The sequence below is a fragment of the Littorina saxatilis genome, linkage group LG3 (assembly GCF_037325665.1).
Source record: "Littorina saxatilis isolate snail1 linkage group LG3, US_GU_Lsax_2.0, whole genome shotgun sequence".
Classification (NCBI taxonomy): Eukaryota; Metazoa; Mollusca; class Gastropoda; order Littorinimorpha; family Littorinidae; genus Littorina; species Littorina saxatilis.
The window spans coordinates 62,089,223-62,113,100 of NC_090247.1; the positions used below are offsets into that span (position 1 = coordinate 62,089,223).

The 23,878-nt window shown below is 40.4% G+C and overlaps 2 protein-coding genes across 2 annotated transcripts in view; one reads left to right on the forward strand and one right to left on the reverse strand.

Annotated features, from left to right (window-relative positions):
• Positions 1 to 2,641: 2,641 nt before the first annotated feature.
• LOC138962870 (proteasomal ATPase-associated factor 1-like) lies at positions 2,642 to 21,698 on the reverse strand. Its single transcript, XM_070334837.1, has 11 exons — positions 21,616 to 21,698; positions 21,270 to 21,310; positions 20,785 to 20,888; positions 20,257 to 20,358; positions 19,506 to 19,601; positions 13,832 to 13,982; positions 12,804 to 12,998; positions 6,506 to 6,597; positions 5,873 to 5,988; positions 4,339 to 4,421; positions 2,642 to 3,279 (listed from the first exon to the last, which is right to left on the reverse strand). Exons 1-11 carry the CDS (start codon positions 21,663 to 21,665, stop codon positions 3,119 to 3,121), a joined length of 1,191 nt encoding a protein of 396 aa, XP_070190938.1. The 5' UTR covers positions 21,666 to 21,698; the 3' UTR covers positions 2,642 to 3,118.
• A 1,014-nt stretch (positions 21,699 to 22,712) lies between these two features.
• LOC138962868 (WD and tetratricopeptide repeats protein 1-like) overlaps positions 22,713 to 23,878 on the forward strand; it is a 34,699-nt gene continuing 33,533 nt past the window's right edge. Inside the window, exon 1 of the mRNA XM_070334833.1 lies at positions 22,713 to 23,204. Within this exon, the coding sequence (XP_070190934.1) occupies positions 23,154 to 23,204 (51 nt within the window). The 5' untranslated portion in view covers positions 22,713 to 23,153. The remainder of the gene's footprint in view (positions 23,205 to 23,878) is intronic.

A 23,878-nucleotide genomic window follows, 5' to 3' on the forward strand; every position in this document is an offset into this window, starting at 1 on the left:
CCCCCCCCCCCCCCCCCCCCTTCAGCTTCGCACTCTACCTCACACCCCTCCAGCATAAAACACAAAACATAACGACGAGATATTAGCGTGCATCAATACATGTACTATACACAATGACAATGCTGTCACCTAGTTGTGACAGAACCATTTCCTCACTTATCGTTGCACAACATGTTGACAACCGTCTTACAACCTCTAGAGCAACTAACGGTAAAATAATGCATTCCCCGGCAAAATAAATGCCCGCAGAGCGAATTGGTGCGTAACAGCTGGAAACCGCGTGCACGCGCGTGCGGGCCAAATATGGGCGTACGACACGAAACGAATGAGTTTTGTGGGTGCACGGATCGGTGGATATATATGTCGGTATGAGTCATGGAGTTTGTTTTAACGCTGTTTTAAAACACCTGATACCTTCGTGTCTGACCGTCTCCGGTGTGAATTTTTACTTTGTTTTATTTTATTTATTTTTCTTCTTTTTTTTTTTTTTGGAGGGGGGGGGGGGGGGGCTTTTCTTTGTTGACGGGTTTGTTTTCTTCGCAGAGTTTGGAGACATAGAAACCTGTTCTCGAATGATCAATTACCTCTCAGCATGCACGGCTCGAGAACAATCATACCCGGCAATGTAAAAAAGATGACAAATACCGTTTTAATTGGCTTGTCGCGTCTGTACGTGTGCATCCATCTTCGTTTTGCTCGTTTTTAATCTCAACCTCTCGATCAGGACTGAGGTGGTGGGTGTTCGATTTTGTTGTTTTTGTTTGTGTGTTTCATTTCTCTTATTTTTTTTTTTTTTTGGGGGGGGGGGGGGGGGCAGTCAACCAAACAGTGAATTCAGATCAAGTAGAAAACTTCAGAGAAAGAAAACCCTGATAAAACATATACGTTCACACTAGGTGAGTCTAGCTGCTGAGAATTGTCGAATAGGGAATGAAAACTTCTAGAACTGTTTGCTTGAGGACTCTATACTCCAGTGGGCTTAACATGTTTTGACCAAGTTCCAGAATCTCAGTATTGGGTTGGCACCCACACACATTGTGGGTCAACGACACCAAACGACAGCGTTTTGTGAGGAGCATGGATCGTTTGGTATCACATGCATTTAGAATGAGTCACATATACCTTGTGTTTGCCACTTGGCACGTAGTGTCGGACTTTCATTTTGTGTTGTTTGTTTTGCATTTTGTTTGTTTCTTTGGGGCTTTCATGCATATGGATGAAAGTAGAAAGTCGTAGAAAGATAGGCATGCATGCTGACTCAGGGTCTGTCCTACCTTTGGAGCAGTGAAAGCTTGATTATATGGCCTTGATTTTTTTCCAAGTAATATGTAATTATCAATGATGCGGTTCTGACTGCACGGTTTTATTTATTTTAATCACGGTGCAGATGAACGTGTGTGTGTGTGAGGGTATATGTGTGCGTGGGGGGTATTTGTGTGTGTGCGTGTGGGTGTTCACGTGTGTGGATGTGTGTGTGTTCTGTGTGTGTGTGTGTGTGTAAGTCATTGTCTACTGTCACTCACATTCTATGAAAGAGGACGTCAGTTTAGCCAGGACCTACAGGTGGACTTGGGTGTTCAGTGTTGTACTGTTCGTACAGTTCTGTACAGAAACCACTCACACACTCACTCGCTAACACTCACCAAGAAAGAAAACAACAAACCATGCTCGCTCTACTCATTCAATTGTGTATTGACGTCATTTATGCTTCATCAGCTTTCATCCATATGAATACTCACTTTGTCATATCAAGACAAAGACAATCAACCAGACAGTACTAGTGAATTCAGATCAAGTAAAAAACATCAGAGGAACAAAACACTGATGAATAAATTTATGTTTGTTTGTTTGTTTGCTTAACGCCCAGCCGACCACGAAAGGCCATATCAGGGCGGTGCTGCTTTGACATATAACGTGCGCCACACACAAGACAGAAGTCGCAGCACAGGCTTCATGTCTCACCCAGTCACATTATTCTGACAACGGACCAACCAGTCCTAGCACTATCCCCATAATGCCAGACGGAGCAGCCAAACACTGATGAAGCATATGCGTTCACACTACAACTGCACTGAAGCTAAAACCAATTGCATATCGGAAAAAAAATCACAATCATGCTACAATTTTCACAAGTTACTCATCCTTTTGAAGAAGGCAACAATAGTCATACTTAAAAAAAACACCAGCAACAGAGTTATTTTCCTACAGGACAACAGAAACAGCTGTTAGGTGCATGGGCACAGCACCTTCTCATAGCTTGGCATAGTTCCGAATCAACTCCGTGCATGTTCTTTCTTTCTTTATTTGGAGATGGGATAGAGCCACTTGTCAATTGTTTCTTGTTCACAAAAGCACTAATCAAAAAATTGCTCCAGGGGCTTGCAACGTAGGACAATATGACCTTACTGGGAGAATGCAAGTTTCCAGTACAAAGGACTTAACATTTCTTACATACTGCTTGATTAAAATCTTTACAAACATTGACTAAATTCTATACAAGAAACACTTAACAAGGGTAAAAGGAGAAACAGAATCCGTTAGTCGCCTCTTACGACATGCTGGGGAGCATCGGGTAAATTCTTCCCCCTAACCCGCGGGGGGAAACAACACAACAAAATATGGCAAAACAGAATTACAACATTTTAATGAGAGCAAAGAGAGGGGATTCTGGGTGCTATTATGGAAAGAGGAAGATGGGACAATAACCATGAAGCAGGATTCAGTTCAGATTTTCAATGTACGGCAAATCATATCTACAACCTGCAAACTGATCATGCTACATTTAAGCAGACTTAGTTCACAGAACCAATCAAAACCTTACATTTAATCTTATCAAGAGTCGGGTGCAAGACTTGCCAAAACAAAAGTATACCCTGAAGAGTTCCTGAAGATGGGCAGCATCACAAATTACTTCCCTTGCACAGTTCAAATCTACATAACCAGCAAAAAGTGTGATCATTCTCTGACACAGGTCTTGCTTTCCTTTTGATTAAAAAAAACGATGCTGAATTTCTGCTGGTTGAAAAACAACAGACCAACTCTGTAACTCATCATGTCCAGACAGAGACATTCATGTCTTATTGTCAAGTCTTGAAACTTCCAGGTCACAAAAACACTGTTACAAGTGCTGCAGACTGTATTTGCGTATGGCACCATCGCGGCAGCTGGCAAAGATGTGCGTGTCGTCTTTGGCGATGCTGTAAACTGGGTCACAGTCAGATCCAGTCATTTCCACCATTGTCTCGAATTCCTCGTTGAGGTAGAACAAGGAGCCATCACCTGTAAAACAAATTATGTTGTCATAATTAACATTCCCCCAAAATACAACACAACAAATTCACTGTTCTACAGTTGAACCCCCCTTGTAAGACCCCCACCCCCACCCCCCCATTTTAAGACTCCCTCCTTTTTAAGACCTTGTTTTCTCAGACTTTTCTGTTCATAACCTCTGTAAACTCACCCCATTTTAAGACTCCCTCCTTTTTAAGACCTTGTTTTCTCAGACTTTTCTGTTCATAACCTCTGTAAATTCACCCAAATTTAAGGCTTCCCCCTTTTTAAGACACTGTTTTCTCAGACTTTTTGTTCATAACCTCTGTAAATTCACCCCATTTTAAGACTCCCTCCTTTTCAAGACCTGATTTTCTTAGATTTTTAGAGGTCTTAAAAGTTCAAGTACCTTTTTTTCTTGAACCTTTGACTGAAATGGACCTCTCAGCTTAACCAAGTGTCCATCAGTCTTCAAGCTTGACTGGCATTCCACATAATGGGGAGAGCCTCACATACGCTACACCACACAGCAACTGTATGCGCCACACATCCAAGGATTCAACATCACATTTTCAAAACAAAAACAAGTCTGTAAAGCCAGTCATAAATACTGCTCATGCTGAGCCCAGCAGCAAAAAGCTGGTTTGTTGGCGACTTCAACCTTCGCCCGTCCGGGTTATCGACTACACACGGGAGTCATCGTGGGGCCGTGCGGACCCATGCTTCTCATTTCCTTCTTTGAGAAACATGGGTCCGCACAGTCCCACAATGTTTGTAGTCTAAATATGACCTCTTTTTTTTTTTAATTACTTCTCGCTAAAATTTTAGGACAAAAGAGCTTTTTAGATGCCTGAGGCATTCTTAAAAGTTCATTAAAAAATTCCAACTAGTTTAAGAGATATTTGCAATTAAACACCCTTCTGGGTCCACACGGACCCACACCCACCGGCGAAGGTTAAACACCAGTCAAGCTAGCGAGTTTAGGTGACAGGAAGATCAAATTCTTTCAAGAAAACTAAAACACAACTTCCCCAGGTATGAAAAGAAAACATTTACTCCGGCCCTCACCTGTTGACACAAACAGCCCTTGTTTGTGGGAAAGCAAGGACAGTATGGCAGACCTGGACTCCTTCCACTGACGGAGAGGTGCACTGGAAGAAAGAAACAAGTCGCGTAAGGCGAAAATACAACATTTAGTCAAGTAGCTGTCGAACTCACAGAATGAAACTGAACGCAATGCAACGCAGCAAGACCGTATACTCGTAGCATCGTCAGTCCACCGCTCATGGCAAAGGCAGTGAAATTGACAAGATAGCGGGGTAGTAGTTGCGCTGAGAAGGAAAGCACGCTTTTCTGTACCTCTCTTCGTTTTAACTTTCTGAGTGTGTTTTCAATCCAAACATATCATATCTATATGTTTTTGGAATCAGGAACCGACAAGGAATAAGATGAAAGTGTTTTTAAATTGATTTCGAAAAATTAATTTTGATAATAATTTTTATATTTTTAATTTTCAGAGCTTGTTTTTAATCCAAATATAACATATTTATATGTTTTTGGAATCAGCAAATGATGGAGAATAAGATGAACGTAAATTTGGATAGTTTTATAAAAAATTTTTTTTTTTTACAATTTTCAGATTTTTAATGACCAAAGTCATTAATTAAATTTTAAGCCACCAAGCTGAAATGCAATACCGAAGTCCGGGCTTCGTCGAAGATTACTTGACCAAAATTTCAACCAATTTGGTTGAAAAATGAGAGCGTGACAGTGCCGCCTCAACTTTCACGAAAAGCCGGATATGACGTCATCAAAGACATTCAAAAAAATGAAAAAAATGTTTGAGGATATCATACCCAGGAACTCTCATGTCAAATTTCATAAAGATCGGTCCAGTAGTTTAGTCTGAATCGCTCTACACACACACACAGACAGACAGACAAACAGACACACACACACACACACATACACCACGACCCTCGTCTCGATTCCCCCCTCTACGTTAAAACATTTAGTCAAAACTTGACTGAATGTAAAAACAACTATATAGCGTCAGACTACTGAGGACATTCATCAAGTGTCATGCTGTATTATCCTCATCCCTTAGACATTCAGTATATACCTGGGTAAAATTCAGTGTATCACCAAAACCATAGCATAAATCAAAATTAACGGCAAGTTCGAGAAAATTGCAGACAGACAGACATAACAATTTACAGACAGAATTTATCCCTTGCACAGGGGTGTATACCTTGTTTGTAAGAAGACTCAAAATGGCCTCCAGTTTGGCTATGTGCAAGTGCATTTACAAACCAGCGGTAGGAAGACATAGACATCTCACTGACTGAAATGAACTAATTGCAGGATATTTTGATACTGGTGTGAACACCAGTCACAGCTGAACTCTTTCTACAAGCTTTCCTTGCTGCATACCCAAAGAAAATACCTGAACTCTTTATGCAAGTTCTGCATTAAGACTTGAGCGACCCAACCGTACATGACCTATGCATAAAAAGAAAACAGAAGGTTACAGAAGAGGTGCAAGTCAGAAAGTTAATTTATTTATTTTTCACGACTTGGCTTGTACTGCCCGCTCACTAACCTTGGATTTCTGGCATCAATGACGAAAATCTCCCCTCCCTGCGTTCCACAGGCAATTTGTGTATCAGAGATAAACTTGCAGCAGTTGACAGCAGAACCACACTTTACTTCAAACACCTGAAAACGAGATACTATGTCAATATAAAAACAGAAATCTCATTGTATTGGTTGCACGTGGCCTGGTAACCACAACACCTATCACATACTCATGAAGCGATTTGTGCATGGTCTTCACAGCAGTAAGAGAAGCAGTGTCTATGTAGAAAAAATTTCTTGAAAAATAACTAAAACACTCAAAGGGGAGCGATTTTTTTTATCTATTATATTTCAATCATTAACAGTCAGCTGAATGCTTAAAAACCATCGCGGATAAGAGATGCCTTTTTGACGTTAAATCACACATTTTTCAATTTTGATCAATTTTTCTGAATCCCTTTTTTTTTTATTGATCCATTCTCTGGTAACCATCAACAGCCAGCACATGAGCGCTTCAAAGACAACTAAGAGGTACCCTTTTGTCTTCAAATACACATTATTTTAATTCTGATCTTTTTTTGTATTGTTTGTTGCTTGGGTTCTTGGTCAAAGGAGAGTCCATTATTATTTTGAACAAGTCCATTCTACAGCTTCTTACTGGTTTTCTTGAGTGGAGTCCAAAGCCCAGTAATGACCCTGCCTCAGATCCAAGGACCAGAAGTTTCCCTTCTGTCAGAATCTCACGATCACCTACACATTTTTTGCAAACAAAGAACAATTTACAGAACTCCAATGTAATAGTAGAGTATAGCCTATAGGTAACACAGACACATACCAGGACTGGGTGGCCGAGTGGTAACGCACTTGCGCTCGGAAGCGAGAGGTTGCGAGTTCGACCCTGGGTCAGGGCATTAGCAATTTTCTTCCCCCTTTCCTAACCTAGGTGGTGGGTTCAAGTGTTAGTCTTTCAGATGAGACGAAAAACCGAGGTCCCTTCGTGTACACTACATTGGGGTGTGCACGTTAAAGATCCCACGATTGACAAAAGGGTCTTTCCTGGCAAAATTGTATAGGCATAGATAAAAAAAAAATGTCCACCAAAATACCCGTGTGACTTAGAATAATAGGCCGTGAAAAGTAGAATATGCGCCGAAATGGCTGCAATCTGCTGGTCGATGTGAATGCGTGATGTATTGTGAAAAAAATTCCATCTCACATGGCATAAATAGATCCCTGCGCCTTGAGTCCGAGTCTGGAGATACGCGCGCGATATAAGACTTCATATCCCATGACCTCCCTTCTTTGTCTCTGTTACTTCAGTATGGGTATATATGTTGTATTTTTATAGCTCAATAAATACATCATGGACTCCAAAAAATATATGATAGTGCAGATTCCGATTTGGGCAAAGGACTACTTTCCTCCCGACCTTTGACCTCGCGCCGAACAATGTGACACATTTGTATGAAGTTCTAAAATCGTATTGCACGGCTCAGAAAACTATATCAGTTGCACGCAAAAATGAATCTCAGAACTGATCTGATGTATGAGATGCAATAAGCAAAAGTTTCTTTCATTATGAAAGCAATGCAGGTCGAAAAAAACGAACATTCAACTTACAAGATAACCAGATGCTAGCGAACCAAAACAAAAACACGAGTACCCTCCCCTTGCATCGTTAGCAGACGACTTTTGAGAATCTGTCGGTAGTGTGTTTTGGTGTGCGCCTTCAGCTATCAACCATCGGCTGTTTCACGTGTTTTGCGAGCAAGTCTACTCTTTTGCCTGGCTCTGCAGTAAGTCCACATATTTTTCCGTAATCCAGTCATATTCCTTCAAAATGCAATCAATCGGCGGTGACAGACGTGTCGGTCGCGTTTTCTTCACACCCATACCAGTTTAAGTTCATCCATGCAAACACACTCGCAAAACAGTTTTTCACGCAGATACATTTCAAATAGGGAGCAAATGGTTAAATCTAAACCTACATATTTGTTCCCTAAAATTTGCTTCTCTGTCAATAAGCCTAATTACACACGTTCGAGAAAAACAACGTGGAATCAATTCTGAATCGAGTAAGCCAAATGGGTCCCAAACCCGTTTCGCCCGTTCTGCCGACCTGAAACGCAAAACAAAAGAATTGTGCGCTTCAACTAAATTAATTTCTATTCGACTTCATTACTTTCTTGCAACTTATGAACCTTTACTTAAAGCTTTTAAATGGTCTGAAAGTAGTGTTACCGCATACTTATCGATGCACTCATTCGTTTTATTTTTTCAGCGACGGTCACTTAGTTTAAGGTTGCAAAAGGGCTAAGTCTCGCTGGCAACAGTTTTACCCTGCACAGATCGCAACAGTGCCGCTAGTAGTCTACACTTTGTGTTTGATGGTAGAATGGGATATACAGATTACAACACTCGTGGTTTTTTATATGGCTTGTATTTCAGTCAAGACCCAGCGGGAATATCAATCGAGAGCCACTCGCCAGAGGCTCGTGTCTCCCGATGATATTCATCCGCTGGGTCTTGACTGAAATACAAGCCATATAAAAAACCACTCGTGTTGTAACCTATACATATAACATATAACATACACACACAAACACCTGCAAAGACCGCACTGTCATGTATATTGCTAGGCAAGCATATCATGTTCCATTTAGAGATAGCTCCATTAGAGTGAGTCTATTAGCTAAAGGTCCAAGGGACAGCACTCCGTATGAATAGGACAAGGGTTGAGGTTCTTGATATTAAATCATGGCCGAACCAACACTATGTCTCCGCCTCTCTGTACATAAACCCACAAACACAACATGGTGACCAGAAGTGGAGTTTGAAACAGAGAGAGAAACAGCAAATGACGTAGAACTGACAGAACTCAAAAAAGTCATCTTGAAGGGTTTCCCAGAGAACAGAAGAGATGTTCCAGAATCAGTTAGAGCTTATTGGTCATTCCGAGATGAGCTTACATACACAGACGGTCTGATTTTCAGAGGGCTCAGATTAGTCATTCCCAAGAAGCTTCAAGTAGATCAGCTGCAAAGAATTCATTCATCACATTTAGGCATAGTGAAATGCAAGAGCATGGCCAGAGAATTGGTATTCTGGATAGGTATGTCGTCACAGATTGAAGACATGGTCACAGCATGTAGAGTTTGCGCAGAAAACTCCAGAGCTAACTCCAAAGAACCAATGATACCAATGGACATTCCAGATAGACCATGGGCAAAGATCGCAGCAGATTTGTTCGAGCTGAACAAGACACACTATTTGATAATAGTAGATTACTACTCCAAATGGCCAGAAGTCATTACACTGAACAGTCTCAACACCAAAACAGTCGTTGGCCACATGAAAAGTCAGTTTGCAAGATTTGGAATAGTAGATGAGTTGATCACAGACAACGGACCACAGTTTGCAAGTGCTGAATTCGCAGAGTTCATGAAAGAGTATGAAATCAAACATACCACCACAAGCCCTTACCACCCTCAAGGTAACGGTCAAGCAGAAAGAATGGTCCAAACAGTGAAGAATCTGATGAAAAAATCCAAAGATCCTTACAGATCACTCCTAGACTACAGAAACACACCATTAGACGCAGGAAAATCACCTGCAGAATTGTTTCTAGGCAGAAAACTGAAAACAACACTCCCAACAAGAGCAGAACTGTTGAAACCAGGAAAACAGCAGAACAAGAAGAATCACAAAGATTTGATTGCTCGCCAGAAGAAGCAGAAAGAGTACTTTGACAGAAAAGCCAGTGGCAATTTGACAAAACTCAGAGCAGGAGATCCAGTCATGATGCAGTTTGGTAACAGATGGAAGAAAGCAGAAGTAGTTACTCCTCATTCTACACCAAGATCCTATGTAGTCAGAGATGAACAGAATGTAGAGTACAGAAGAAACCGCAAAATGCTCAGACCAACAAAGGTAGCATCCAGAGACAGTGATTCCAACAGAACAGTGACCATGCCAACTACTGATCAGAATGTGAAAGACTCAAATCAGAAAGAAAAAGAAAAGAAAATAGGAACTGAACAGATTCCAGTACAAACTGATGACAAGAACATGGTTGAAAACAAAGACAGTGCAGTAACAACCAGATCCGGAAGAGTTGTCAAACAACCAAAGAAATACAGTGATGAGTACACATGAACTGAGTAGGTACAGCTGACAGTAATGATGATAAAAGTATGCTAGAGTAGACAGCAGAGAATGATAACCAGAGTAATGGTACTATTTTATTTTCAGAAAGTCATGAACAGTTCAGTTGTATTTTTTATTGATTATGATTTACATTATTGATTAAGAAAGATTCAGAATATGAATAAGAATGTATGCTGGAGATAAAGAATGTTTGAAGACAGATTTTATTTTCAATTGCTCAGAGACACTAAATGAACAGAAGATTCATTCACGCAATGTTTGAAACAATGACTATGTACAAGATGTTTGTAACACATGTCAAAATAACATTCACATCATATATGAGTTGTTCTTTGCTACTGGTCACAAGTGGGGGTCAGCTCAGACGGACGCATTTTTTCAATACAGTCTAGGGGAGAAACTGGTCACAAAGCACCCAGTACATGCCAGAGAGATAGGAGAATCGGCACAATCAAAGAAAATAACAAAATCATTCAATAGATATGGAAATATTACGATTTACTGTGAAAATGCTAGCAAAAATGGCGTCCAAAAATGGGAACGCACACTTGGTGCGTCTTTGAAGACTTACCTCCCGTTCTGTGTTGTTGATAATAGTCGTGTTTGTGCTGTTTTTGTTGAAATAGTATCTAATAAAACTGATGCAGTTCTTGAAATGTTGCAAATTATTGTTGTCTTTGTGAAATGCGAGAGTGTTCTGAGGCGTAATCTGCATACGGCTGATGTCCCACATAGGGTACCCCACTTCGATCAGCGTATCACTCCAAATGAGCTTCATAGCAGAAAAGCAGATACACTACCAAAACACTGCATAACAGATCTACAAGTCTGAGCCAGAATCATTGAAATTTACTTTCTGTATAAAATATTGCAATCAAATTTGTTCACGCCGTCCCACAAATAACGCAGGTTACCCTCGCCTTCGATTCAAAGTAACTCCAATCTAACTGAATTACCATCGAAACGCAGATGACGAACTGATTCACCACACATTTGTGGTATTTTACACACAAATTTCAACTGTGTTGTTTCGCGATAAAAAGCCATAAACAAACAAATGTGGCGCCGTCACGTCGCCTCGGAAGGAATAACGCAGGTGACCAAGACTTGTTTCCGATACCTGTCTGATTAAAATCATCGTTTTTTTCACAAATGACGGCTCTTTGGCAGATCTGGTGAGTTGGAAACTGTCTATGAATGTTTCATTTAATGTCAAATGCGTACATTCTTGTCGATATTGTTACCTTTGGGCTCATAAATTAAGTCAATCGTCGTGTTGTCCGAAAGTGACTTTTGTCAGCATAGAACTTATTGTCTTTTGATCATTGACTGAGAAGAATCTTCCGATGACACTAGTTCATTTCACTACGCGACTGCAGATCTGCAAGGAAACTTATGGCAGGGGAAATAAGCTTAACTGAAGACGAATAAGCGGAGTAACTGTTCTTCAACGGATTGCTCTCACTGATCTAAATATTTAGATCTTGTCTGCTAGTCTGCTAGTAAGTAGTCTTCGGTCGTGTGAAAGTCACATCTATTTCGACTGTGTGCATCGATCCGTGTAGTGAAATGTTGATCTTTGATGATTTGGCAACATAACTTCGCTAAATGTGCTTCGAGTGTATCTCCCCGTTAACCGCATTTGAAAACGTCTTTTAACAAGACCATGTTTCGACAGCCCAGACGGGGAGGATCCTCGATAGCTCACAGGGTATATAATGTTTTCCGCCGTTTTTTGAAGAATCCTTTCAAATTTGCTATTCCAAAAGTACCTTATGACACGACTCGAGTGGCAAAGAACATTCTCTGCAATTCCTGTCTCAGTCCGTGCAGCCGTTTCGGGTCCTATCGTCATCATACAAACATACACACAGACACACAAGAACCAGCTTTAAAAGTTAGATTATGTAGGAACCATGTGAACCAGTGATTTTTTCTTATGTACAACAGATACTACAGTATTTCTGCTTGATGAAAAGCAATATTTCAAAAACAAAACTAGAGATTTGAATTTTGACCACTTTTTCCCCTTTCTGTCACCAGTACTGAAGAACAACTCATAAACATGCAGACACAATGATAATGTCTTGAAGATTTTATTATGTTTATTGGAGTGCAAACCATTGTCCATCTTCAGGTGATGTAGGTAAACATTATAGAATAGAAATAAGAGTGTGAATGTGTAACGAATCCATTGTCAGTATGAATGCTGAAATTGTCAGTATGAAAGTTTAAGAGTTGTTCAATGTGTGAATAAGAACATTTTTATTAGTGAAGTTTCACAAGAGTAAGTTTAAAAGTTTTGCTTCTGTTCAAAGTGTTAATTAAAAGAAAATAAATGTAGGCCCACATAATTTAGTAAAAGATAAAGATTCAAAATCTAGATGTACATTCAAGTTGAAGAAAATGACTAGAAGTATTTTCTTATTTGTAAAAGAGAGGATGTCATGTATATTGCTAGGCAAGCATATCATGTTCCATTTAGAGATAGCTCCATTAGAGTGAGTCTATTAGCTAAAGGTCCAAGGGACAGCACTTTGTATGAATAGGACAAGGGTTGAGGTTCTTGATATTAAATCATGGCCGAACCAACACTATGTCTCCGCCTCTCTGTACATAAACCCACAAATACAACACGCACCACATGACATTACACCATACAGTAAAATATATACATGAGTCTTTACGACAGAGCAGAGCAAATCAAAGTGCTCTTGAATGCCTCGGTATACGCCAACCAATGCAAACAAAAGTCACAGAAACGAAGGCAAAAAAGAGCAGACACTCACTAGGATTCTCGTCAGGAACACCCAGCTTCACAGAGTTGTCTGTGGCTGCTAACGTACAGCAGTTGATCTCTCCACCTAGCTCTGTCCATGTGTACAATTCCTCCTTCTGTCCCACGTCCCACAACCTGGCTGTCCCGTCCCGAGAGCATGTCACAACGTTCCGCCCTCGCTCCACAATCACTGTGTCCAGGACGGCTGTTGACACAAAGAACTGTCAATATTTAATTTCAAATTCTTTTTCAAAGACCATTTTAGCAGACTAAGGAGAGAGATTATCAAAATTAAAACATGAACCAGCAGTAATTCCTGCTTACACATTGAATTTACAGTGCAGGGGCGGATCAGTTCATTTTATGGGGGGGGGTTTCCAAAAGTATATTGTGAAGATATGGGTGTAAAGGCGCGAAGCGCCGAGCCGACGGGGCGAAGCACCTAGGATGTAAAATGGTGCAATCTGGTGCATTCTGAGGATGATCATTACCAGTTTCAGGCAGCAGATTTTGTCACTGATTAATACCCCAAAAATTGAAACTCAACCAAAAAAAACACAAAAATATTTTTATTTTTTGGCTGGGGAGGGGTTTCCGGAAACCCCAGACCCCCCCCCCCCCCCCCCCCCCCCCCTCTCGTCCGCCCCTGCAGTGTACATGTACACGCCTAATATGGAACAATAAAAGTTCTAATATGTGCATGTAAATAATAATGATACCAACTCAAATGTAACTACAGGTTTTAAACAGCTAATACCATTGGTAAAACCAACTGAAAATATGGGAGAGGAAGGAGGGTGCACAACAAAACTAAAAAAAAAAATAAATAAATAAATAAAACAAAAGCAAGTTGAAGACAAGCTTAATCTGATGGCCTCTCCTAAGCTATCAACATTATTTTTACAAAACCAATCCTACGGTCAAAATGTTTAATTTTTTTGTGGCTCATTTACAGCACCAGGAAAACAAGTAAGGTGTAAGTCTTTTATCTGCAACCTCATCTTCCCAAGAAGGGTTATAAATATGTCTTTAGCTTACCCCCTCTATGCCCGATGATGGTGGCCGCTTCCTTGCCGGTCTCCGCTGACCAGACCTTTATCTGCATGTCAGCGCCGCCTGAGAGAATAACAATGCCAGAGGGGAAGAACTTGCAACTGTATACGTCACCTAAGTGACCCCGCAACTCACGCTGAAACAGAGTAAGCGTGCGTTAAAATATTGGAAAATGCAGCATACATCGAGACAATAAAACTTTGAATATCTTGAATGGAACATCTCAACAGTTGTACATGTAGTTAAATTATTCCTTCTCTTTTTCTGTTCTTTTTATATTTAGTCAAGTTTTGACTAAATATTTTAACATCGAGGGGGAATCGAAACGAGGGTCGTGGTGTATGTGCGTGCGTGTGTGTGTGTGTCTGTGTGTGTCTGTGTGTGTAGAGCGATTCAGACTAAACTACTGGACCGATCTTTATGAAATTTGACATGAGAGTTCCTGGGTATGAAATCCCCGAACGTTTTTTTCATTTTTTTGATAAATGTCTTTGATGACGTCATATCCGGCTTTTCGTGAAAGTTGAGGCGGCACTGTCACGCCCTCATTTTTCAACCAAATTGGTTGAAATTTTGGTCAAGTAATCTTCGACGAAGCCCGGACTTCGGTATGGCATTTCAGCTTGGTGGCTTAAAAATTAATTAATGACTTTGGTCATTAACAAGAAGAGCAAACGCTCGATCGAGTCACTTTCGCAGTTCTGAATATTATATGAGGCATCAGATGGACAGGAAGAAATTGCTATTCACAACACAATGAGTCACGTTCACATAAAATTTGAGCCCGGTCACTTTTATAGTTTCCGAGAAAAGCCCAACGTTAAGTTGTGTGTTGCCGAACAGAAAAGGCTAGTTATCTCCCTTGTTTTTCTGATAACGTTCGTAAAAGGCTACAGATGTAAATACTTTGATGTAAAGAATAATCCTACAAAGTTTCAATCACATCCGATGAACTTTGTCAAAGATATAAAATGTCTAATTTTTCCTTTGACGCTGACCTGTGACCTTGAAAAAGGTCAAAGGTCAACGAAACCATCGTTAAAGTGTAGAGGTCATTGGAGGTCACGACTAAACAAAATATGAGCCCGATCGCTTTGATAGTTTCCGAGAAAAGATATAAAATGTCTAATTTTTCCTTTGACGCTGACCTGTGACCTTGAAAAAGGTCAAAGGTCAACGAAACCATCGTTAAAGTGTAGAGGTCATTGGAGGTCACGACTAAACAAAATATGAGCCCGATCGCTTTGATAGTTTCCGAGAAAAGATATAAAATGTCTAATTTTTCCTTTGACGCTGACCTGTGACCTTGAAAAAGGTCAAAGGTCAACGAAACCATCGTTAAAGTGTAGAGGTCATTGGAGGTCACGACTAAACAAAATATGAGCCCGATCGCTTTGATAGTTTCCGAGAAAAGTCCAACGTTAAGGTGGTGTCTACGGACGGCCGGCCGGACGGCCGGACAGACTAACACTGACCGATTACATAGAGTCACTTTTTCTCAAGTGACTCAAAAATCAGAAAATTTTAAACAAAAATAAAAAATTTATAAAACGATCCAAATTTACGTTCATCTTATTCTCCATCATTTTCTGATTCCAAAAACATATAAATATGTTATATTTGGATTAAAAACAAGCTCTGAAAATTAAATATATAAAAATTATTATCAAAATTAAATTGTCGAAATCAATTTAAAAACACTTTCATCTTATTCCTTGTCGGTTCCTGATTCCAAAAACATATAGATATGATATGTTTGGATTATAAACACGCTCAGAAAGTTAAAACAAAGAGAGGTACAGAAAAGCGTGCTACCCCGCTCTTCTTGTCAATTTCACTGCCTTTGCCATGAGCGGTGGACTGACGATGCTACGAGTAGGCTATACGGTCTTGCTGAAAAATGGCATTGCGTTCAGTTTCATTCTGTGAGTTCGACAGCTACTTGACTAAATATTGTATTTTCGCCTTACGTGACTTGTTTTAACTTTACTAGAGGAAATGTTGGTCTTCAAATATTGCTATGAACTCTTACAGAAAGTATGAAGCACCAGGGTTTAGCCTGGGAGAAAAAGGCAATGGGACATTTGTCCCCCTCAATCAAATTCCGATGGGACATAGTTGAAGGCAAGAAGCGCCAAAGAGGCCTGTACGCGTTTTGACCAAAGATGCAAAATGGTGCCATCTGAGAATAAGCCGCTATATCGTGTTATATGTGTGTGTGTGTGTGTATGTGTGTGTGATCTGATGTAAAGTGTACATTTGGTGGCGCACTTGTATGTGATCTCAATGCGCCCTTTGACGCACTGAAGGGAATTGTGATGGGACATTTTCAGATGTAATGTGCCAATGGCGCAGGGCACACTAGTAAATGAAACCCTGAAGCACACACAAACACACACACATACAACTTTTTAAATAAATAAAAAAAATTAAATTTTAAAATGGATATGGAATTCAATGGCAATATAATGACAGAAAAGAATAATACCATGAATACGAATTTGAAAATTTAATTAATACTAAACTAAAGCAAGAAACAGGCATGAAAACAGCCGGAGGTAAAAAAGTGGAGGGCTGGGAGGCCCCCAGTGAGGTCGAGGGGCAATGCCCCTTGTGGGGGTCAGGGGGCAAAGCTCCCTGAAGCTGAAGGGTTTTAGCATTTCTGAGCCTTAAAACGGGCATATTATATATATAATATAATATATATAAGGCCCCCTGAAACTGAAGGGGCTGCAAGATGCTCTTTGTGGTCTGAACTCCGTTTAAAATCTGTATGAATATCATTCAGGAGTTTCCCCACTTTGCCATCGAATGTACAACAAAACTGTTTTGCGGCATTGTGCGTATGATGACAAGAATCACCGTCGATATCCAGGAGTTGTGGAGCCTTGTTTCGAAGTTTTACTTCCAACCCCGCTTTAGATCCTCTCATTACATTGCAAGAATCCATGAGAACTGAAACTAAACTGAAACTATCCTCGGCTGCCTTATCGCAATTTCTTTTCACATGGCACGCAAAAGGCCACTCCGTTCTCCCGTAACTTCCAAATAAAATCACGGACTCTTTCTCCATCAATAATTCTATCGAGCCAATCCCAACGCCAGCCGTTCTTGAGACCTTCTTTTATTCGAAAGGCATTCCCTCGTTTTACAATAGACTTAGTAGCCATTTTTAACTGTTTACTTGTGGGAGGAAGTGAAGTTACCTATTCAGTCTGATTGACTTTCACTCCGTTTGGGGATCCGTTTGAAGATTCTTTCCAAATGGGAATAAAGGCCGATCACATAAACTGTGATAAAGAGGAAAGAAATCGGTTTCACTAAAAAACGCTGGCGCTGGACCCGAGTACTCTTCAGACTGGCTCGCTCCCACAGTATGAAAGTTTTTGTCTTGTGCACGTGGATTTAAAAAAAAAAAAAAATAATAATAATTTATTTTACACAATTAAAAAAATTATTACAGTAAAATAAAACATTAAAACGTTCATAATAAACAATAGTAAACAAGAATTTATAAAAATAAAAAAAACCCAATAGACCGCCCATGCCGGGAATCGAACCCGGATCCCTTGGATTTAAAAAACAAAAAAAAAAAAAAAAAAAATTAATTATTTATTTTACACAATTAAAAAAATTATTACAGTAAAATAAAACATTAAAACGTTCATAATAAACAATAGTAAACAAGAATTTATTATAAAAATAAAAAAACCAGACAGCCCATGCCGGGAATCGAACCCGGATCACTTTAGCCATAGTCGGAAACGCTTTCCACCAAGCCACCAATTCTATCATTCGCCAGTGAACTCAAATGCCTATACTCCTCGCGCACAGTGGTACATGCACGCAAAGCACGCAATAAGCCTGGTGTCGCTGTTACTGGCTGGCTGGCGGATTAGCCGAACGGCTGTTCTATCCCACCGCGAATTGCGCCCGCCGTTAAAAGTGGATTTTGTGATTATTTGGCATTTAGGTCCCAGGTAACATTATGAAGTTTTAATACGATCAATCGGACCTACAGCAGTCCCTGCAATGTACGGCCCCCGGCGTGAGCGGACACCTGACATGTACGGACACATTTGCTCGGCACGGAGTGTTTTCCTTCTATATTTGCCCCCCCTTAAACGGACACCTGCAAAACGTGGACGCGGACACTCATTTTCGGTCCCAACAGCAGGTCATACCTCCAATGTACGGACAGACCATCGTCAAATGTTCACCACAACAAAGTCGATAACAGAGCAGTCCGGCTCTTGGTACAAAGATCACAGCCGCAATGGCGTGATGACAGTCACTGATAAGTTGAGTGCACGTGTATCCATCAGGAGAGAGGGGGGGGGTAGTTTTGGTCAGGAGTGGAGTACATGCGAAGATGCCAACATGAAACTGCACTGTGCTCTTTATTCTTGTCTGTTGGACGTAAACAACAGAAACCACATGTACAGTCGATGAAGGTCCTGAGCGAAAGAGAGTGAAAAACGGCCACAGTTCTCAGCATCGTGTGTCTGTGTGTAACCTCTTTCATTGACAAGATACTCTTGTTTCCCCTCAGCCTTGACCAGTGAGTCGGTTGCCTAATCTGTGAACCCTTCAGTTGTCTTGCTTTGTCAAAAGTTACGACACAGTCAACTGGTTTTGCTCTGAGTGAACAGTGCAGCTGGCCTCTCTGGCCACAGCCCCAAACAGTACATGGCTGGAGGGAGTGAGAGAGAGGGAGGGGGGTGGAGGGGTAGCTGGCTAAACTCTGTGGGGTGTCCGGTGTCACTACATGTCAGCAGGAAGAGCATTGGAGAGAAATAGAGAGGTGTACTCTTCCACACAATTTCCAAGCATCAGTTGTCACGGCTTGGGGTAGGCATTAGTGAGGGAGAGTGGGAGCTGTGTTATGTACTGTGTATTTCCGACTGAAGAGTGAAAAGTCACTGCCATGCCACATGATCGGCATGCAGTCAATAAAGCCAGACAAGAAGAAAATAAATTACATGACTATGACATGCAGCTCTATCTGCTGCTATTTCTTCAAACTGGTTTTCAAGCTTATTCTTTCAAAGCATCTGCACACGCTCCTCTGTGCTGTGTTTGTGTGGCTGCTTTCGTATGTCAGTGCATGGTGAGTGTGTTCATGCACTGCCTTGAGGATTTATTTTATCTCTTCTTTTCAACACTTTTCATACAAATCATTTTTACAGAACGTTTAAAGAAGTATTAGGAGTTTATTGTTATTGTTTAGTAGCCACAAGAAGTGATTAGCATAGATTCAATCCTGTTGTTTGTGTGTCTCTGTGTGAATGTATGGCGGAGGGGGGGGGGGTGTGGTCACCCCTCCCGTGACCGGACACCTGCAATGTACGGACACTTTTGCTCTGTCCCAAGGGTGTCCGCTCATGAGAGGGACTGCTGTATTATCAAGTTAGTGTATCAACTTTTGAACGAACTGCGCCCAGTAGTTTCCCAGCAATAAGCTGTTAAGTCGAGACAGACACACACACAGACACACAATTAAAGTCTGCTGGACCCTCCTACTGCGTACTCGGGGATAAAAACAATTTTAGTGTGAACTAAATATTTTTCGGCGGAAAATATTTTTGGGGGGCGGATTCGGTGGCGCCAAAAAGAGGAGTTTTTTTTTATATATGCCTGAAGAAAATGTGCAACTTACTCGAACTTCTCCATTGTCTGTTTGCCACACCCTCAGGTTTCCCACGTTATCACAGGACACGCCCAGTCCTTCCGTTGTCACATCCAGGCATTGCACCTGTCATCACAAGGCAATCTTTCACATACAGTGGAACCCTTCTTGTAAGACTCCCTCCCTCTTAAGACCCTGTTTTCTCATACATATGTTCTTTTCATAACTTCTGTAAAATGTACGCCAATTTTAAGACTCAAACCTTTTAAAGTGCTGATTATCTCAGATTTTTGAAGTTTTGAAAAGAAGGGTTCCATTTATTTTGTCTTCCACGAATTCAGGTAGTGGTGCCTTTAAAAAAAAATGTTATTCTGTCAGAGAGAGTGGGAAAGACAGACAGAGAGAGAGAGAGAGAGAGAGAGAGAGAGAGAGAGAGAGAGAGAGAGAGAGAGAGAGAGAGAGAGAGAGAGAGAGAGAGAGAGAGAGAGAAAAATAAATGACAATTCTTTATTTAACTAGGGTAATAGAGTAAGTACCATGTAGTGATCTGCGTTTTTACATCTAGTCCTCACCATTAAAAGAGAGACACAGAGAGATGGAGTATAATTCAGGGTTTGTGGTGACTTTAAACGATCTGCATCAGTTAACACATCAAAACCTTTTTTTGACAGTGGTAATACTGGTACAAATAAAAAATGCATACTACACCTGAAAAGTGCAATATTTATGCAAAATGTAGCAATGCGTGTGACCACCGGTATTTGTTTACAGCCCTGCTTACCCCCTTCTTCAGCTGGTGCACTGTAGAAAACGTGATCTGAGGAGCCACAAACTTTCTGGTCAGTTTTACACCATTTCCACTGTACGCCACGGTCATAGTTTTCTGTTGAAAATAAAACAGAAATTCTGTAGGTGTCCAAGACATAGAGAAAAACAAGAGGTTGAAGGAACAGAGAATGCTTCAGTTAGCTCAAACTATCGACTTTCGTGCGCAATGCATTCAGTTCGATGCGCAATGTACACATACCCAATTTGATGACCTAGGAAAAAGGTTTTTCCCATATTTTTTAAATTATAATTTATATATATATATTTTTTTGTGTGTGTGTGGGGGGGGGGGCCTCAAAGCATTCTGTCACGATATAGTCACATACATTGTGATGTGGTGGACCACAATATTGTGGGAGTCCCCTGTATCATCATTATCAAACAAGAAAAAAAAAGTTTTGTCCAACAGTTAAATATAAAAACTAGGTCATGTGGATCTGTTTTCATAATGTAAATCGTACAAACTACAATTAATACTTACCTTGGTGATGTTCGTAACAGAAAAGCCATCTTCTGCCTGAACGTAAGGAAGGCCATTCCCAGATGCTCCACAGTTCCTCAGCTCACTGTGAACACTTGGTGGATCTGCATCATGACTCAACATTAGTTAAAACATTCATTTTCCAATCCAGGGTGAATCATTAATTATCAGTCTTGAATGGAATTGAAATTTGCTCATTTCTGGAGTTACCTCTTAATTCCATTGCTGAGCATGCAGTAATGTACTGATCAGTGTCTGTGTTAGATAGAATGCTCTGAGAGAGCACAAGCTACAAATGAATGGCTTCTTAACGCTGACTGGTATATGAACTAAGTGCTAAATTGTTGTTTGTTCATTGTATTAAATTTGTAATTGAATAGTTGTTTTATTGAGTTCCAGTTAAGAGTAGCTTTAGAATTTCTCAGCACAACTGACGCTGTTTTCTCCAACTTGATTAAAAAAAAAGTGTGCATGAACATGCTTACCAGCTGTCTTGAAAGTAACCCAGGCCTTTCCATGGGCTTCTCTGAAAAAAACACCCAACTATGACATCAGAAGATTTGTACTATAAATAGTTAATACAGCCATTCTAAGACAAAATCCATACATGAAAAGCAGACAGACATAGACATGTTGACTGTCTCTGCAGCCACAACGTCTTTATTTGAATACATAACATGTGAGTATTGTATTGCGTTTCTTATGTCAGCTAAGACAGTGGAACAGAAGGAAGTGGGCAAACATACTAATAAGTATCAACATGTGTGTCTTCTGGAATATGCATATTGACCTGTCATATCCAATATTGTATGTTTTTGTCAAAATACAAACCTCAAACATTCATTCCAATCGCTTTGTACGATGATTCGGTCGCAGGCCATCTCGTCTGCTCTTGGTGTCTAATTGCCGGTAACTTATCAACAAATACAAATATACCAAAATAACTAAAAACCCTTGGCTAACATCTCCAGCCACCAGCAACACACACACACACACACACACACACACACACACACACACACACACACACACACACACACACACACACACACACACACACACACACACACACATGTATGCAAACAAAGGCGACCGAACTTTAGTTGTTTACTGAGGAAATGCCCGTAATGATGAGGTGCCTAATATAAAACTTGGCTAACAACAGAAAAATATCTTATAATATTGTCATACATCTTTTTCGTCCACTTTAAAGACGGATAGGTCAAAGTTGTAATGAATGTTTTGTTTACCTCTAATCAAATATTTCCGATTAACTATTTTTGTGCAGGGTTTTGTATTCTTGAGTTTAGAACGTAAGCAGTCTGTTTGAGATTTTTTTAATCTGTTATGATGGCACTAAAAAACAAAAACACTGACAGGACCAGTTTATGAATTCAATAGCCGAGTTTGTTTGCCTTATTTCCGATTGGACATATATATATATATCAACTTGACAACATGCAAATAAGGCCTACCAATGTTAATGTTTAAAAGTGATTTTGGTTTCCATTTTTGTTCTATTTAATTTTCTTTTTAATAGCATTTTGTGCACAGTTAATAGTTAAGAACAGAGGCTGACAAGATTTACCTAGCCTCGAACACCAGGAGACACCCACTGTGGAGACACCTCCATGATTCATGACCTCCGTGTTTTTGTTTGGCTCAGGCTGATTTGGGAATAACTTTGAAAACAATGGAGTAAGTTATCAATAATAAAGAGTTGTTACAGACTTCTGTAATAAGATAGTCATAAAGCGCAAAGTCGCAAACTGCTATTATTTGTCACTGACAGTTAGAAAGTAGATCACTATAGTCTTTATTTTTTACTCTTTGAAAGTATTTAGTACATATATAAACACAATTCAAAAGTATTTTTAAAGTGCGAAACTGTTACGGATTGTTATAACAACAACCGCATTGTAGTTTACTTCCGGCGTTTTCTCTTTGATCATAACAAACTTGAGAAAAGCTCAGACGGTGTCTCAAACTGCTGTGTTGGTGCAAAATGTTGACTGCGCTGAACATGGATCGTGCGACTCGTTATATGTTTATTTTTGGATGAAGCTTGACGTGTTCGTGGTGCAAAACGTGTTTGTTTCTTCTAAAATCAACATGACGTCATTTCTTGCTGGTCTGGCAGTCTGACGAACTTTCTCTATTCCAATCGATCCTAGTTAGGGATTTCTCAAGTGGAATTTGAACAAATGACAGAGACGAAGAAATGCAACGCGTTGTGGTAGCAATGCTTTGAATGCCTTGTCTGTACATCGTGTATTTGACATTGTCGTCTGCTCAATATACTCGCGCTTGCTGCACTGAAACTGGTCAATTTCATAGCTCCTGGTACTGTGTAAACTGCAGTCATAAACATGGCATACACTCCATGGACCTTGAAGAGAAAGTGGCAAAGGGAAATTGATGTAATTATCATCCAATTTTTAATTCTTGTTCTGTCTGTCTGTCTCTTTTGGAGCTTTCTCTCCTCCTCTCTCATTCTCACTTGCTCACTTGCAAGTTATGTATAAATATAATTATATAATACTAGATGAATACCCGGGTAGCCGGCTTTGCCGGGAAGAAGTAGAGCCAAATACCCGGCTTCGCCGGGTGAGTGGCGCACCGTATGCGATTGACGCCACACGAAGGAAGGGAGATAAATGCGCAAAACACTGGAGAAGATAAGGAAGAGTAATACCCGGCTTCGCCGGGATGAAAGCGTTGTGGACAGTGACCTTCTAAAAATAGTAACGGGAATATGGATTGAGGGTTGTGGACAGTGACTTTCTAAAAATAGTAACGGGAATATGGATTGATGCCACACGAAGGAAGGGAGATAAGCGCAAAACACTGGAGAAGATAAGGAAGAGTTACTGGGAATGGATCTGGGAAGATGAACAGAAAAACCAAAATCGGTTCAGCGCTGCGCGCTGAGAGCACATGTTGAAAATTCTCATCGACCAGGTTGTGTCTGGGGTCTACCTGAATATGCCCACCAAATTTGAAGCAGATCCATCGAGAATTTTGGCCATGCATCGCGAACACACACACACACACACACACACAGACAGACAGACACAAGTCGTATATATATATG